Here is a 15,995-nt window from a genome sequence, read left to right on the forward strand (position 1 = left end):
AAAATAATTCAATCAATCAATCCAGGAGGGGGAAGACCCTCAGGGTTTCTGGCCAAAGCAGAAATGATTGCTATTTACATTCAGTCTGAGTCAATCTGTAATTGCCAGAGTGGGATATGAATCCTGCTTTTCTGATTCCAGAAACTGAAGTGTTTCCACGATAGTATATTGCAGACAGATAGGTGGTACCTAGAGAATAGAACACTGTAGTTCCCTGGAGTGGAGAAGGCCTTGAAATCAAATCTGGTCTCAAGTACTTTTAGCTGTGTTACCCTTTGTAAGTCACTTATGCTTTTTTAGCCTCAATTTCTGCCTATATATAATAGGACCTACTTCCCACTCCTACCATCCTACTTCCCTTGAAGATCAAATGAAATAATATCTATAAAGCCCTTTATAAATCTAAAAGTGCCATATAAATATGAGCTATTATTATTTTTATCTCATCTTTGTCATTGAACACCTTGTAACTGGAAAAGGAGGTGGGCTTTCTTTAAAAAATGATATTCTATTTTTTCAATCAGCTAAAATCTACTTTCTTTCCCTTCCTCCCAAATCATCGTTTTTTTCCTCCCTCACATTGATAACTGAAGGAAAATCAAAATACTTGTTGTAAACATGTATAGGCAAGCAAAATAAATTTCTGCATTTGCTACATCTAAAAAGTGTAGATGTCTTAAAATTTTGTGTTCTCCATTCTTTTTTCTCTCTACCACGAGAGAAACATGGAAGTGGGACTTTTTCTGTAGAATAAATGAGAGGCAATTGATAGATAACCCAAGTAAGACATCAGCAGCCTCTACACAACAAAGCCACAAGGAAAAAGTCTGCAGTGTATTGGGTACAAGGATTTCTGAAAAGACATGAATGAGAATATTACAGGCTCAATTTTGGTGGAGCTTTGTTCAAAGGAATGGTAGAATGAATTTTTATAGTGATGAATTCATTTTAGTAACGATACATCAGAGTATCAGCATTTACTGATTCTCTATGAAGTAAGTAGTTTGATGAAGACCCAGTGAGATAACTTTTTAACATGCAGTAGGGCATGATAGATAGAGAGCTTGCCTTGGAGTTAGGAAGATGTGATTTTATAACCCATCTCTGAGATACGGGCTGTGTGTCCTTGGGAAGACATTCAACCTTACAGTGCCCTCCTCTATAGACATTATAGGGTCATCAATCTCAATTGGTCAAAAAAGTTTCTTCACTAGGTATTCCTTATGCTAGTAAAACCACAGGGCTGGTTAAAAAAAAAGTAATATAAATTTGAGCTGCTGTTACCATCATCATCACTATCATCTCATCATTCATGTTATCAATATAAGAAGTGGATAGGTGATACAAAACTGGTTTCTGAGTCAAGAAGCCCAGATTTCAATTTCTTACACAACCTGGCTTGGTGAATCTAGACCACTTAGCCACTCTTAAGAATATAAATTGCAGAATAGGTAGCAATCTGCATGGATAGAAGGAGTTTCCTCACTAGAAGTTCCCTACAGTGATGAATTAATTCCTAGGTCAAGACTTCACCATGATATCCTTCTTCCACCCTGCAACCTTACAACTAAGCCAAATGTTGGATGGATTTCTAGAGTTGGAGTCAGAAAAGACCTGGGTTCAAATTCTATCTTTAGTACTCAGTGATTTTGTGCTTTCAGGCAATAACTTTGTGAGCTGAAGTTTTCTCATCTGTAAGATTGGAGATCCTATCTGTAGCACCTTACCTCACAGGCTTTTGGGATCCTACACATCCAAGAGGAGCATCTAGGTAGTGCAATGAATAGAGTGCTGGCTCTGGTATTAGAAAGACTCATCTTCATGAGTTCAAATCCAGCCTCAGACACTTATTAACTCTGTGATCCTGAGCAAATCGCTTAACCTTGTTTGCCTCAGTTTCCTCATCTGTAAAATGAACTGAAGAAGGAAATGACAGATAATTCCAGTATCTTTGTCAAGAAAACCCCAAATGGGGTCAGACACAATTGAATGATAACAAGCATCCAAGATAATGTATGCACAATGTCCTTGGAGACTTATTGTACTATATATAGAAAGTCAGTTATTTTCAGTTATTATGAGTCTTGAGAAAAAGAATTTCTTAGTGATGACAGAAGGAAAGGCAGAGGGAAATATGCATTTATATAGTTCCTATTATGTATGAAGCACTGTGCCAATCACTTTTATAAGTATTATTTCACTTTATCCTCATAGTGACTCTGAGCTAGATGTTATTATTAATAATCCTTATTTTCCAGTGGACAAGCTGAGTCAAACAGAATGTCTTCCCAAGGACATATAGGTGATTTTTCCAGTATCACAAAGCTAATAAATATCTGAAGATGGATTTCAACTCAGGTTTTCCTGATTCCAGGCCCCGAATTCTATTCACATCTCCATGTAGCTGCTATAAATTATATATAAAGATGTATGTGACTAACAAGCATAAATGGTCTAAGGCATAAAAAGTGGTTTGGGGGGTGCAAGGAAGAAGTCTTCATAATTATTGTACCAGTAGTCAGCATTTACATGCTGCTTTAAGGTATGCTGAAATGCTATTTATAACCAAGAAGATAATGTCATTGTAAACACTTGTCTAACCAAAGTAATTTTTTCACTGCATCAGTAAATATTTAGTGAATGCTATCTTCATACAAAAGCATAAAAGCAACAACAATAACATCACACCTATGTATGCATGAATACCTTCTTTCCTTCCTTCTTTCCTGTCTCTCTATCTGTTGGTCTATCTTATTCTAAGATTTATTAGGTCATCTCCTAGGTACCATAGAGTTATCTGAAGCCTATCCTAAGTAGAGGCTTCAAATGCTTCGCTGATTATGACCCAATCCAATCTAGTTCAGGTCAAGTTTTGAAGATACTCTAGTGTCCTCTTGATCAATAAATCATATAGCCATAGACTCATAATTTTAAGATTAGAGTGATTATAAAGACTCTAGCTAACTACAGGCATAAGGGTTCAGAGGAATCTAGAAGGGCAAATTTCTATGAATGATCGGAAGGAGCTATATGATGATACCATACTAATATTCTAATAGGAAGAGAGCAAACAAGTGTCAGTTGAGAACCTTAATGTCTTCAAGGGGAAATGAGAGTTAAATTAGATAAACAGGTCCTACAGATGGATTAGTTCTGTTCTGTGGATTTTAGGAGGAACAAGAGAAAGAAGGGTAAAAGGAGTGATATAGTAGTGTAGAAAGGGGTGGAATGGGAGGAGACATAACTTGTGAGTTCTTATAAATGGGGTACCTAAAAAGAATATATAAACATGGAGGGAGGGGTAAGTGAGTGGGGAATAGGAGAACCCTACTTATCTGAAACAAAGGAAGGTTGAACACACACACACACACACACACACACACACACACACACACACACACACATACAGAGTTTGGTGTAGAAAGAAATACATCAAACTCAACGGGGAAGGGGAGAGGGCTGTTAAGAGGAAGACAGTACTAAGGAGGGAATAGTCACAAGCAAAACAACCTTCCTGATCCTCAAGGGAATATTAAAAAGGGAAAAAAGGAAAAGCAAAGAAACAGAATCCCAGGGGATGCCTTAGATCTCCTTTTTAGAGAGTTGAAAAATAGCTAAAATGTTTATATGAATATAATGGAGTATTGTTGTGCTCTAAGAATTCATAAAATAGATTTCAGAGAATCTGAATAGTATGAACTGGTACAGAGTGAAGTAAGAAATATATAAAAAGAACCACACTGTAAAGAGAAACAATTTTGAAAGACTTTATAATACTGACCAAAGAATTGAACATGTTTCCAAGAGAAGATTTGATAATGTTACCCATCACCTCCTGACATGTTTTGAGATATGGCCACTATATGAATTTATTTTGCAATTAGGTTGCTCAGTAGAGATACAGCATTAGATATGGAGTCATGAATATCTGAGTTCAAATTCAGCCATTTATTAACCGTGTGACCCAGGGAAGTCACTGAACTTTCTCATCCTCAGTTTCCTCATTTGTAAAATGAAGTTAATAATTGAATTAATCTCCCAGAGTTATTGTGAAGATAAACTGAGATAATATTTGTAAAGTGCTTTGCAAACTTAAGAGTGCTGTGTAAATGGTAATTGTTGCTTTTAATTTTCTCTAATATTCTATATAGGGACAGCTAGGTGGTACAATACAAGAGTGCCAAGTTTCAAGTCAAGAAGACTCATTACTGAGTTCAAATCTGGACAAATATATTTATTAGCTAATGACTTAACTCTTTTTGACTCAGTTTCTTCATGTGTAAAAATGAGTTGGAGAAGAAAATAATAAACCACTCTAGTATCTTTGCCAAGAAAATCCTAAATGGGGGCCATGAAGAGCTGAACATGACTGAAACAAGAGAACAACAGCAAAAACGCCCCTCCCATCCCACCACACTGCCTCCTGATAATGGTTCTTTATTATGTTTCAAGGTTTGATGGAGTAAACCCTGTGAATATTAGAAGGCATGGAATGGCTAGAAACTAAAGGGCTAATCTTTTCTGAGCTGAGTCACACTGAGCTTTTCCTCACAAGAAAATAGGAATGGCAAGGATCCAGGAGGATTGTATCTTCTCTATAGTCTCTGTATTGTATATCTCAACCCAGATTTATCTTTCCCTATAGCAAATATAGGAATTGCATGACAAGTTAGGATTCCCTTCTTTTTTGGTTGTCTGTCCTCAGGTAGTTTGTGCCACAGAACAGAATGAGCCACTTTAATGAGAAACCCATGAGACAAGAACTAATTCCAATTTATAAAAATTAGAGACATTCAATTTGTAGCTCCAAAAGCCACTAAATGTGACTAAATAGACTCTTTGATCCAGAAATATCACTTCTAGAGATATACCCCAAAGAGATTAAAGAAAGAAGGAAAGGATCCATCTATACAAAAATATTTATAGCAGATCTTTTCTTAGTAGCCCCAAACTGAAAACTAAGGAGAATATGCACCTTTTGGGAAATGATTTAACAATCACTGTATGTGAAAAAATATAATGTTCCTCTATAAGAAACAATGAATTGGGAAATTATAGAGAAAACTGGGAAGACTTTCTTTTTTTTTTTTTATTCATTTTTCCAAATTATCCCCTCCCTCCCTCCACTCCCTCCCCCCGATGGCAGGTAATCCCATACATTTTACATGTGTTACAATATAACCTAGATACAATATATGTGTGTAAATACCATTTTCTTGTTGCACATTAATTATTAGCTTCCGAAGGTATAAGTAACCTGGGTAGATAGACAGTAGTGCTAACAATTTACATTTGCTTCCCAGTGTTCCTTCTCTGGGTGTAGTTATTTCTGTCCATCATTGATCAACTGGAAGTGAGTTGCCTCTTCTTTTATGTTGAAGATTTCCACTTCCATCAGAATACATCCTCATACAGTATTGTTGTTGAAGTGTATAGTGATCTTCTGGTTCTGCTCATTTCACTCAGCATCAGTTGATGTAAGTCTCTCCAAGCCTCTCTGTATTCCTCCTGCTGGTCATTTCTTACAGAGCAATAATATTCCATAACCTTCATATACCACAATTTACCCAAACATTCTCCAATTGATGGACATCCATTCAATTTCCAGTTTCTAGCTACAACAAAAAGAGCTGCCACAAACATTTTGGCACGTACAGGTCCCTTTCCACTCTTTAGCATTTCTTTGGGATATAAGCCCAATAACAGCAATGCTGGGTCAAAGGGCATACACAGTTTGACAACTTTTTGGGCATAGTTCCAAATTGCTCTCCAGAATGGCTGGATTCTTTCACAACTCCACCAACAATGCATCAGTGTCCCAGTTTTCCCACATCCCCTCCAACATTCATCGTTATTTGTTCCTGTCATCTTAGCCAATCTAACAGGTATGTAGTGGTATGTCAGAGTTGTCTTAATTTGCATTTCTCTGATCAGTAGTGATTTGGAACACTCTTTCATATGAGTGGAAATAGTTTCAATTTCATCATCTGAGAATTGTCTGTTCATATCCTTTGACCATTTATCAATTGGAGAATGGTTTGGTTTCCTATAAATCAGGGTCAGTTCTCTATATATTTTGGAAATGAGACCTTTGTCAGAACCTTTACTTTTAAAAATATTTTGGGAAGACTTTCTTAATTGATGCAGAGTAAAGTAAACAGAATCAGGAGAATAGATTGTAAAATGACAAGATTATTATAAATAAAAACAGCTTTCAAAGATTTTAGCAATCTGATCAATGCATTAATAAGCCACAGTTCTAGCAGACTGGAGGTTTGGCTCTATCTTTCTGATAGAGGTAATGAACTTAAAAAAATCACTGAGACATTCATTTTTGTAACTGACCAATGAGGAAATTTTCTTTATGAAGTGCATATTTCCTATGAGGGCTTTTCTTTTTCCTTTGTTCAGTTATGGGAGTGAGGGAATGAGAGGGAGAGAAAGTAAATGCTTGTTAATTGAAGGGAAAAAAAGAGACCACTCAGGAAAAGAGAAAGAATAGCAACTTGATATAAAACTGTAGTATCTTAGGACTGAGCAGGACTTTAGAAATGATCTTATATAATTATGGATGAAGAAATTGAGACCTATGTGGGGTAAAGGACTTTCCATGGTCACAACTTAGTTGATGACAGAATTGGGTTTAGAAACCATGACTCTCAGCTTAGGCTCTAGAGAAGAGTTGAGGAAATGCATTCCTTCCCCCTTTACACTATAAAGCTCCTAAAGGGCAGGGATTGAATTTTCCTTCTTTCTGTTTCTCCACTGCTTAGCTCAGAGGCTAATACATTTTTTAATAGTATTTTTTTTCCAGTTACATGTGAAGACAATTTTTAACATTCATTTTAAAATAAAATTTATATAAAATTTTTACTTATATACTATTTGTATATATTTATGTTACATATAAATATATATGGCTGGATATGTAAAATATGTATTTATCTATATAATATTTCTGTAAAATTTTAAAAAATTTTAAGTACCAAATTTTCTCTCTCCCTCCCTTTGCTTTCCTCTCTCTAAGGCAATAAGCATTTTGATATAGTTGACAAAAATTTATTGACTGATTATATATGTGTAAAATTTGATATATTATCAGTTACTGACAGCATATTTTTATTATAAGGAATCTTTTTAAAAAATTGAAATCTTTATTATAAGGAAGGCTTGATAGTAGGGTAAGGAAGTGGGATATATAAAGGATGATAACATGAAAACAAAAAAATATAACAAACCAACTCACACACACACAATGGTCAGATCATTGTTATAACCACTCACCTTACAACTCTATTTTTATTTTTATCATCATTCCTTGCATCTCCATTCTTCAAATCTTTCTTCCCTTCCTCTTCTACACCCAATTTCAGTTGTCTCTAATATTGAGAAATGGGTTTGTAAGACAGATGGGGCCAAGGGAAGAGATTGCTTCTGGGGAATAAGCTGTTTAACTGAGTGGGGAGAACTTCCAGGAAACTGGTATGAGTTAGTCTAAATGACTTCTGAGGTCCTTCCCAGATCAGACTTTGCTGAGTCTTAGGGCCCTCTAAATTCGGGCCTTCTAACCCTTGTTTACACATGAACCCCTGAAATTTCTCAGAGTAATGTTTTTAAATGTGTAAAATAAATTTAACAAGATTACAAAAAATTCAGTTATATTAAGATAGTTGTCTAAATGTTAAGAAAATAATTTTGTAGACCTCAAGTTATGAACTGTTATTTAAATAGACTTTCTACCTATATTTGGGCTGTGGTACAATGGACAAAATTAGATTGGTAAGTGGTAAGTAGTTAATGTTTTTTCCCTTGGGAAAAAGAAAATCTTAATTTTACTATGTTTCGTTCACCAGGAATATGTGAAAGGCCTATGCAGTCCAGAGCTATGGGAGGAAGTCAACTACCCACCAGCCCTCCATTGTGTCTTCCTTGGAGCCTGCAGCCTCTTCCTGGATTGTCTCTGCTGGGTTACCTCAGCCCACATGGTGCCCCAAGCCCCAGGCTCCCTGTTGCTGGGGGGCCTAGCTGAAGCCTTTTTCATGGCCCAGAATCGGGTAGAGGGGCTGGCAAAGAGGCTGGGGCGTAACTCCCTCCCACCTCCCAAGTCCCTGGGGGTCCCAGAGGCTGAAGTGAACAAGGCTTTCCGGGCCCTGCTGGTAGGCCGGGAGGATGAGCACTCTGGAGCCCTGCTTCGCCTGCCTCTGGCTGTCCAGGAGGAACTCTTGAGGCTGGTGCAGGAAGCTGTAAAGGATGGAGGAGATGCAGAATGGATGGGCCCTCTTAACCCTCCCCTGGATGGCTCTTCCAGGCCTCGGCCTGGGAGGATATCAGCCAAGTCCCTTTTGGAGCTCAGGGTGCTCCAGCGGGGCCAGTTCTGTGGGTCACGTGGAGAACCTGGAACAGTCAGCCAGACAGAAGACAGACAGGGTCACGTAATCAGAGAGGGCATGACAGTCTTAGAACTAGGAGGACGCAATAGGGGCAAACGGGTCTATAGGGAGATCCCTAATCTGATCCCTAACTGCAGGGGGAATAAACGGCCAGTCAATTCTCCTTCCTTCAGGGAAGAGATGCTAGGCTTGATAAGGCAGGTCTTGGGGGATGGGTTGAGTCCACTTACCCTCACTGGACCTCCTTCTGGGGCTAGCCCTTCAAAGGCACAAGGTTCCCACAAACCTTCCTCAGAGTCCCGTATTCGCTGGGGGGATAGTTCTTCCAAGAAGAAGGAAGATCCTCATGGAAGGAGCTCAGAGGAAGGGTTAGAGCAGTCCAGGGTGGGTTTCTCTTCTGAGAATTATACAAAATTGCGTTCTGCCCAAATTAGGGAGGTAGGGTTAGCACAGAAGCAATTCCATAATCTTGAGGCAAAGACTGCCTTTAAGTCCCAGGCTACAATCCCATTTGCTTCCTGGAAGACAGTGAGCTTCCCTGGAACCTGGGGACAAGGTAGTCCCTGCAGACCTTTGTGGCTAAGCCCTCAACATTGTGCTGTGGGGCATTCAACCTTCTGGAGGGTACAGGATGGGCATTCATCCTCCTTGCCCTGGGGCTTAGACTGGGGACGCAGCCTTCCCCACAGTCAACTTAGGCAAGCAACTCCCCTCAAATTCAAGGTGCAAACACAGAGTCCTATCCCAGTGAGACTAGAGTGGAAAAATAGACCTCTCCTCAGGGACCCCATCCTGGTGTCCCCATCCTGTAACCCAGGGTGGTGGCAGGTGCTAAAAACAGCCCCCCAGATGTGCCAGAGACCTGTGACCCTGACACCTGGGGGCTATGATGTCTGCTCAGGGAACCTGCAGAGAGGAACTCTCGTTGGTGATTGGGAACCAAGCCTACTTACCACTGGGCTTCATGAACCAAGGCTAGTCACAACCTTTGGGGATCAAGGATCAGTACAAGAGCTGGTGAGCCCTTTCCCAGAGATGTCCCTTGCCAGAGCAGAGATCTTAACAGATATCCTTCGAGATGTGTCTTGTGGCCAGCCCTTTGGCCCTGTCCCTGTCTCGCTGCTGAAGTATTTTGGGGAACCTGAAAGGCAGAGACAGGCAAACTGCCAACCAAGTCACTGCTTTGCCAGTGTTCCAGTTTTCAGGGAGAAACGGAAGAAGAGCAAATGCCCCAAGATTGTGAGCAGTGACCAGCACGTGCCATTCGTCCATCCACAAGTGAATAACTTGGTGACCAGCTTCCAGCGTTTTCATGAAGCTCTGAGTGTGCCTTTCACCCTGAGCCTTGAAAACATCCCTGGGAAGCCAGGACTTCGTCATATTATCATTGATGGCAGCAACGTGGCGATGGTGTGAGTAATCCCAGGACTTAGGGATTTATGAGGGCTCATTGTCAAGGTGTAGGACTCCCTTCTCACCGGGTTTTTACCAAAATGGCATTTAGTTACCACAAATATCAAAGGCAGCCTTGAAAAGGGAAAGAAGCTGTCAAATATGGAAAGCAATACTTCCTGCTGTCTGACATGTCCTTTTTTTTCAGCTTATCCAAGTGTTTTTCATTCATTCATTCAACATATATTTATTTACTAAATATAACAAACTATGTTTATTATGAGGAAAGAACTATATTCAACCTTAGGGATATAAAATAAATAAAGCATGCTTCTTACCCTTGTAAAACTTAACAATTTAGTCCAGGTGATTAGCAAATTTTGTTCAATCCTTCGCTTTCCTATGGGCCATACTGTCCAAAGAGTTTTCTTGGCAAAGATATTGGAGCAGTTATTTCCTTTTCTAATGGCTCAAAACAAACAAGGTTAATTGACTTGCTGGGGTGGGGGATCTATTTGAATTCAGGTCTTCCTGCCCAGCACTTTATTCACTGAGCACCTTGGCTGCCTAAAATGAGTAGGAAGGAAGAAAATACACATTTATTCATCACTTGTCATGTGTCAGGTATTGTGCTAAATGATTTACAAATATCTCATTTAATCCTAACAAAAAAGCAGGCGCTACTATTCTTCCTATTTTATATTTGAAGAAATTGAGGGTAGGTGACTTTCCTAGAGTCACACAACTAGTTTATGTCCGAGGTCATCTTGAAGATGGGTCTTCCTGATTCTAAGTCCAGTTCTCTGTCCACTGTACTATATCCCTGCCTGGAAAGCACCTTAGAGATCCACTAATTCAGTCAGTTCATTTTATAGATGATAATACTTAGAACCAAAAAAAGTCAGCTGACTTACCCACATGTCATAAGTTACTGAAGTTAAAATTGAATCCGGGTCCTTTGATTCCATTAGACTGTATGGATCTGGAGCTTGAATGAAAGGTATGATTTCAATGGACAAAGATGGAAGAAGGATATTGTAGGTGTGGAGAACAGAATGAGCAGAAGCACTGAGGTGGGAAAGAATGAGACAAGAAAACTTGGTTGGAGTGTAGCATAAAAGGAATTAGAAGAGACATCTGGAAAGGGAGGCTGTATCTAGATTGTGGAGGGCCTTGAATGCCAGGCTAGGTCCTGATACTGTAAGACATAGTTTAGTTTTCATCTTTATTTCAGTTTTCCCTGACTATTCCAGCTCTCAGAGGGTAATCCCCTTCCTTTGAATTCATAGTTCTTTTTGACTATACCACTCACTTGTCATGATTGCCTTGTGTCATAGCTCTTCATATAATTATTTGTCCTCCTTGACTAGACAGTAAGTGCCTCAATACTAGAATATATATATATATATATTCATATATATATATATATAAAAAATATATATGCATGGGTAAATACATTATCCAGCATAATGCCTTACTTTCAGTAGATGCTCAGTAAATAAGATGACCATATGATAAAATGGAAATTATTGGAGTTGGAATCAGCCCAGACCTGGATTCAAATCCTGAGGCTAATATTTATTTAGATATCACAGAACTTTTCTGACTCTTGTTTCCTCCTCTATAAATTGAGGGATATAATACTTATTATATAGGATTGTGAAAAAAAATTATTTGAAGACAATTTGGTGTTTTGTAAGTGTGCCATTATTATCGTGATGAAAGGAAGGGGAGTATCAGGAAGCCAGGCCCAGATCTTTGGTGATCAGTTTCTTTGTAGTGATATCTGAGTGACTCTTTAGTATGGGGGTGATGCATGGTGGTGGTCTGGTGAGTGATGGTCCAAATTGAAAAGGCCCTGATTTTGCTGTACCCTAGGGCCCATCCCCAAGAGCCTGCACAGGGGTCTGCTTTGTCTTGTTTCCTGTGACTTGTTTCCTTGTGCTCTAAGGGTAGGATGGGACTTTCTACTTCCTTTCCTCATCAGTCTTTCTTTCTTCTTTCTCTAGCCACGGCCTCCAGCACTTCTTCTCTTGCCGGGGTATTGCTCTGGCTGTACAATATTTCTGGGACAGAGGGCATCGAGAGATCACCGTTTTTGTACCCAATTGGAGGCTGAGGAAAAACAGTAGAGTGAGAGGTGAGGGGCAAGAACAACCTTTGTACTTCTGTTAGTTCTCATCTTTTCCTTCTTTGTGCCTCCCTCCCCTGCCTGACCTGAACTGTATCAACCCCTTATTCATTTGCCTCCCCTTCAGCTTTCCTCATCCCCATTTCCCCCTTGCCCCTTTCATCCGGCACTGACCCCACCGCCTCCTCTCCCTTCCCCTAGAGGGTCACTACTTGACGAAGCTGCATTCTCTCAGCCTGCTCTCCATCACCCCTTCCCGATTCGTGGATGGCAAGAGAGTCACCTCCTATGATGACAGGTAACACATACTTTTCACACAAGGCAATGTGGTGTATATTAAGATTTTAGACTTAGAGTCCAGAAGATCTGAGTTTGAACCCTTGGCCGTGAAACTTAACATGAGATCTGTAAGTGAAGCATTCCCTGGGGGGGGGGGTGTTCAGTTTTCTCATTTGTAAAAGGGGGGATGATCATACTGAGCCACCTACCTCTCAAGATCTTTGTAAGGCAAACACTCTGTAAACTTCAGTTGCCTATATTTTCATACTGCTTTACTATTATTGAAAGAAGGACTTCTACCATCTTCAGTTCTTGAGCCTCTGGAGAAGAATAAAGGGGTAGTTGGGTTGAAAGTACCCTCTGAGATTGGCATCTTGGGATATAGACAATTCTGAGAAAAAGAAACGAGACTCTGGGGATAGTGTCTTTGATAGGGTTGAGAATAGTCCTATAGCTAATTATACATCAAGGAAGATACTAGATCTGAAAATTATCTCAAAGAGAAGTGGTGGTTGAAGCTGTAAGAGTGGATTAGATCAAAGTATCTTAAACTGTGGGTCATGACCCCATGTAATTTTATAGGGGGGGGTCCTGAAAATTTTGGCAACAGTAAAAGGTATCAAAGATTCATCCACGATTTAATTCTTTATGTAAACATTAATAAGCCATGATTTAATTCTTTATGTAAAAATTTAAGATTACATATACACCAAAGAATTATTTTAAGATAAATTTCCTTATAATTTATTATCAGTAAATGTTTGATCTATATATCTGTTTTATATACCCATATAGCCTAGATCATATAAAAATTTCTTGGATGAAAAAGGGTAGTGAATGGAAAAAGTTTAAGAAGGCCTAGCTAGATTAGATCACCAAGGACAAGGAGAGGGAAGAATAAGAGAAAGTAGAAGATGGACAGTGATAGACCTTTCTCCAAGATAAAGGAGCAAGAAGGAGGGAAAGGATCCAGAGAAGTAGAAGGAGATCCAAAAGCATTCAGTGTCAGAAAGGAGAGGAGCAGAGCATTTTCAGGAGGTCATTTAAATCAAAAGCTGTATAGAATTGAGGGAAGATGTGAGTTTGTAGATTAGGAGATCCCTAGCACCTTTTTTTTTTTTTTTTTTTTTTTTTTACCAGAACCAAACATCAGTTAAGTTTATTTCACATGTAACAGCAAGGTTGTGTTAAAATCAGCAGGTTTAAACCTTAACATCACAAATAAAAGAGAGCTTTCAGATTAAACCTTGTGAGGAGAAGAAGCTATGAAAGTGTATCCCTATAAGAGGTTACCCATATACTGAACTGGGTTTTTTCTTTCCCCTTATTTATAATATTGTGGTTCCCAGTAAGACTGCAACTCTTTCATATAGTTTATCAATAACCACTTTTAGGGACACATTCATAGAAGTAATGATGGTTCACTGTAAATGGTTTTAGAAATGGGAAGTAAAATAATCTCAAATTAGTCATATACATATTACATCCTATATTGAATTCTGGAAGCTAACAAAAACCTGAGGCTTTGTGAGCTGATTATTTTATAGGTCAAACATACTTAGTTTTTTAATAACCATAATCTGAATTTTATCTATATATGAATATTAGGTCTTCTTTTATATATAATTTAGACTTTAAGTTTCTGTAGATTGTGGATTAGGAACTCATTTATCAATATCCAGTGTGGTCAATGACTAGAATCAGTATTCTCATTAAGGATCTCCCTTTTTAGTAGCTTTTAATAGTGGTACCCAAGATGATCCTAGATGAATAAAGTTATGACTTCATACAATATCCCTTAAAAAGTAAGGTAACTGTGAAATGTGTGACAAAGGACCTGTGGAATCTGTCACCTCTTCAAATGCACAAAAACTTTATATGAAAGGACAAAAATATAATTTGATTGTATCCTTAAAAGCAAAGGACAGACACTTCAAACCCTTTGTTTTGTATCTGCAAGAGTCTAAATAACACCAATATTGGCAACTCAAAATTAAAATATATAGGGGAATTTTTTTTGCTCACATAGGTGCAGGAAGAAAAGCAAGCATACTTCTAGAAATATTTTACAGAGCTGCTCTAACCTCAAAAAATATTATTGCTGGTCTGCATTTTTCCGTGGATAGATTTTATAAACTATAATCTTCCTGAAGGGGAGACTGTCCTGGTGATCTCCATACTACCAGATCTAATTTTATAATAGGAAGTGGAGAGTGTAGTGTAGAAGGGAAGAGGATAGGTAGAAACATATTTAAGACAGAAAGAAATCAAGAAAAGTCTTGAAAGATAGAAAGAATGAGATCAAAGCAGCTAAAAAAATAACAAGAATTATTTCTCCCTTGCATTTAGTCATTAATTATTAAATTAGGACTAAAGTTTTTCCCCTTTCTTCTTTCCTATCCAGAAATCAGTCATTGTAGGAAATCTTAGGAAAAATTTAGCCAATCAGGCTGAGAGAATTGGTGAATTCCTGTTCATTGGCTACCCCAGACTACACCCAGACTAGTGGATTACATGTGTGTGTTTGTATGTGTGTGTGTATACAAACAAATCTCTTTGATGAAAAACTTAGGTGATCCAAGACCCTCATTAGAATGAACCCATATCTCATTATAATATTAATTTTCTTAGTAATTGTTAACAAATTAGAATTGATTGCCACCCTCAGGAACACTCTTGTTTCTAAGGGCATATAGGTTGTGAGCCTGCCACTATAAAAATCTTTGGTATTTGAAAGTGTCATTGACCTTTTATAAAAAAAAAATGTTAGCATTATCAATAAAAACTATTACTCAGAAACTGTCTCTTGAATTTTTAAACATCACACTGTGAGATGGTGCAGTAATGGATAGAGCTGCAAGTCTGGAGTCAGGAAGACCTGACATTCAGATACTACCTGTGGGATCTCTGACTTCCTCCTGCCTCAGTTTCCTCAACTGTAAAATAGCATCTACATCACAGGGTTATTGGAAGGATCAAATGAGATAATATTTGTAAAGTACTCAGTATACCACTTGACACATAGTAGGTGCTATATACAGCCTATTCCCTTCCTATTCAAGGGTGCAAGTAGAGGATTTAGTCTTGTTAAGAATAATAGTCACTTCTTCTTTGGAAAAGGAAAGTAGGGGAGAGTATGCAAACTCTGTGTGGAGTTGAAGCAGTTTATATTGAATTTCTTTTTACAGATTTTTATACATTACCTTGTCAGATCTCAACTCCTCAGATGGGGAAAGTGTGCTGATCTTTTGGGGATCACATTCCTAAATGGAGTGTGTTTGTGTGTGTGTGTGTGTGTGTGTGTGTGTGTGTGTGTGTGTGTAAATTGGTTGGAAACATCTATTGGCTCTGGGGGTGCTGGTCTCAGATTATTTTAAGGCACTTGGCTATTAGTGACTATCCAATTTATTTGTGCTTGTTGGAGGTCATGGTTATAGTGGAGATGGATAAATGGGATGTGAGGAGAGGAAGGGCATAACTCTGTATGGAGTGGTAGACTTACATGGGACCAGTAATGTCTTGAGTTGAGAAAGTAACTATAATTAGAAGTGCTGGTACCATGCATGTTTTAATTGAAAGAATGCTGAATTTGAAGGCAGGAGACCTGGGTCAAGTTTTGACTTTGATCCTTATTGACCATGGGCAAATCATCTCAATTCTTTGAATCTCAGTATCCTTATCTATAAAATAGAGGTGAAAATGGAAAGCAGATGGGATGATAGATGGGGCAAGATTTTGGAGGAGGAGGAAAGGTTTAAGAAGAAAAGGTCATAGGTAGAGGCTGGACCAGGAGACCTATTTCT

At 38.5% G+C, this 15,995-nt stretch overlaps 1 protein-coding gene across 2 annotated transcripts in view; it reads left to right on the forward strand.

Annotated features, from left to right (window-relative positions):
- The window catches only part of NYNRIN (NYN domain and retroviral integrase containing), a 40,857-nt gene that overhangs the window by 14,734 nt on the left and 10,128 nt on the right, over window positions 1-15,995 (forward strand). For both annotated transcript variants that reach the window (XM_074294377.1, XM_074294378.1), the window contains exons 3-5: window positions 7,854-9,802; window positions 11,792-11,922; window positions 12,115-12,211. In XM_074294377.1, the coding sequence (XP_074150478.1) occupies window positions 7,854-9,802; window positions 11,792-11,922; window positions 12,115-12,211 (2,177 nt within the window). The remainder of the gene's footprint in view (window positions 1-7,853; window positions 9,803-11,791; window positions 11,923-12,114; window positions 12,212-15,995) is intronic.

The sequence above is a fragment of the Sminthopsis crassicaudata genome, chromosome 2 (genome assembly GCF_048593235.1).
Source record: "Sminthopsis crassicaudata isolate SCR6 chromosome 2, ASM4859323v1, whole genome shotgun sequence".
Lineage (NCBI taxonomy): Eukaryota > Metazoa > Chordata > Mammalia > Dasyuromorphia > Dasyuridae > Sminthopsis > Sminthopsis crassicaudata.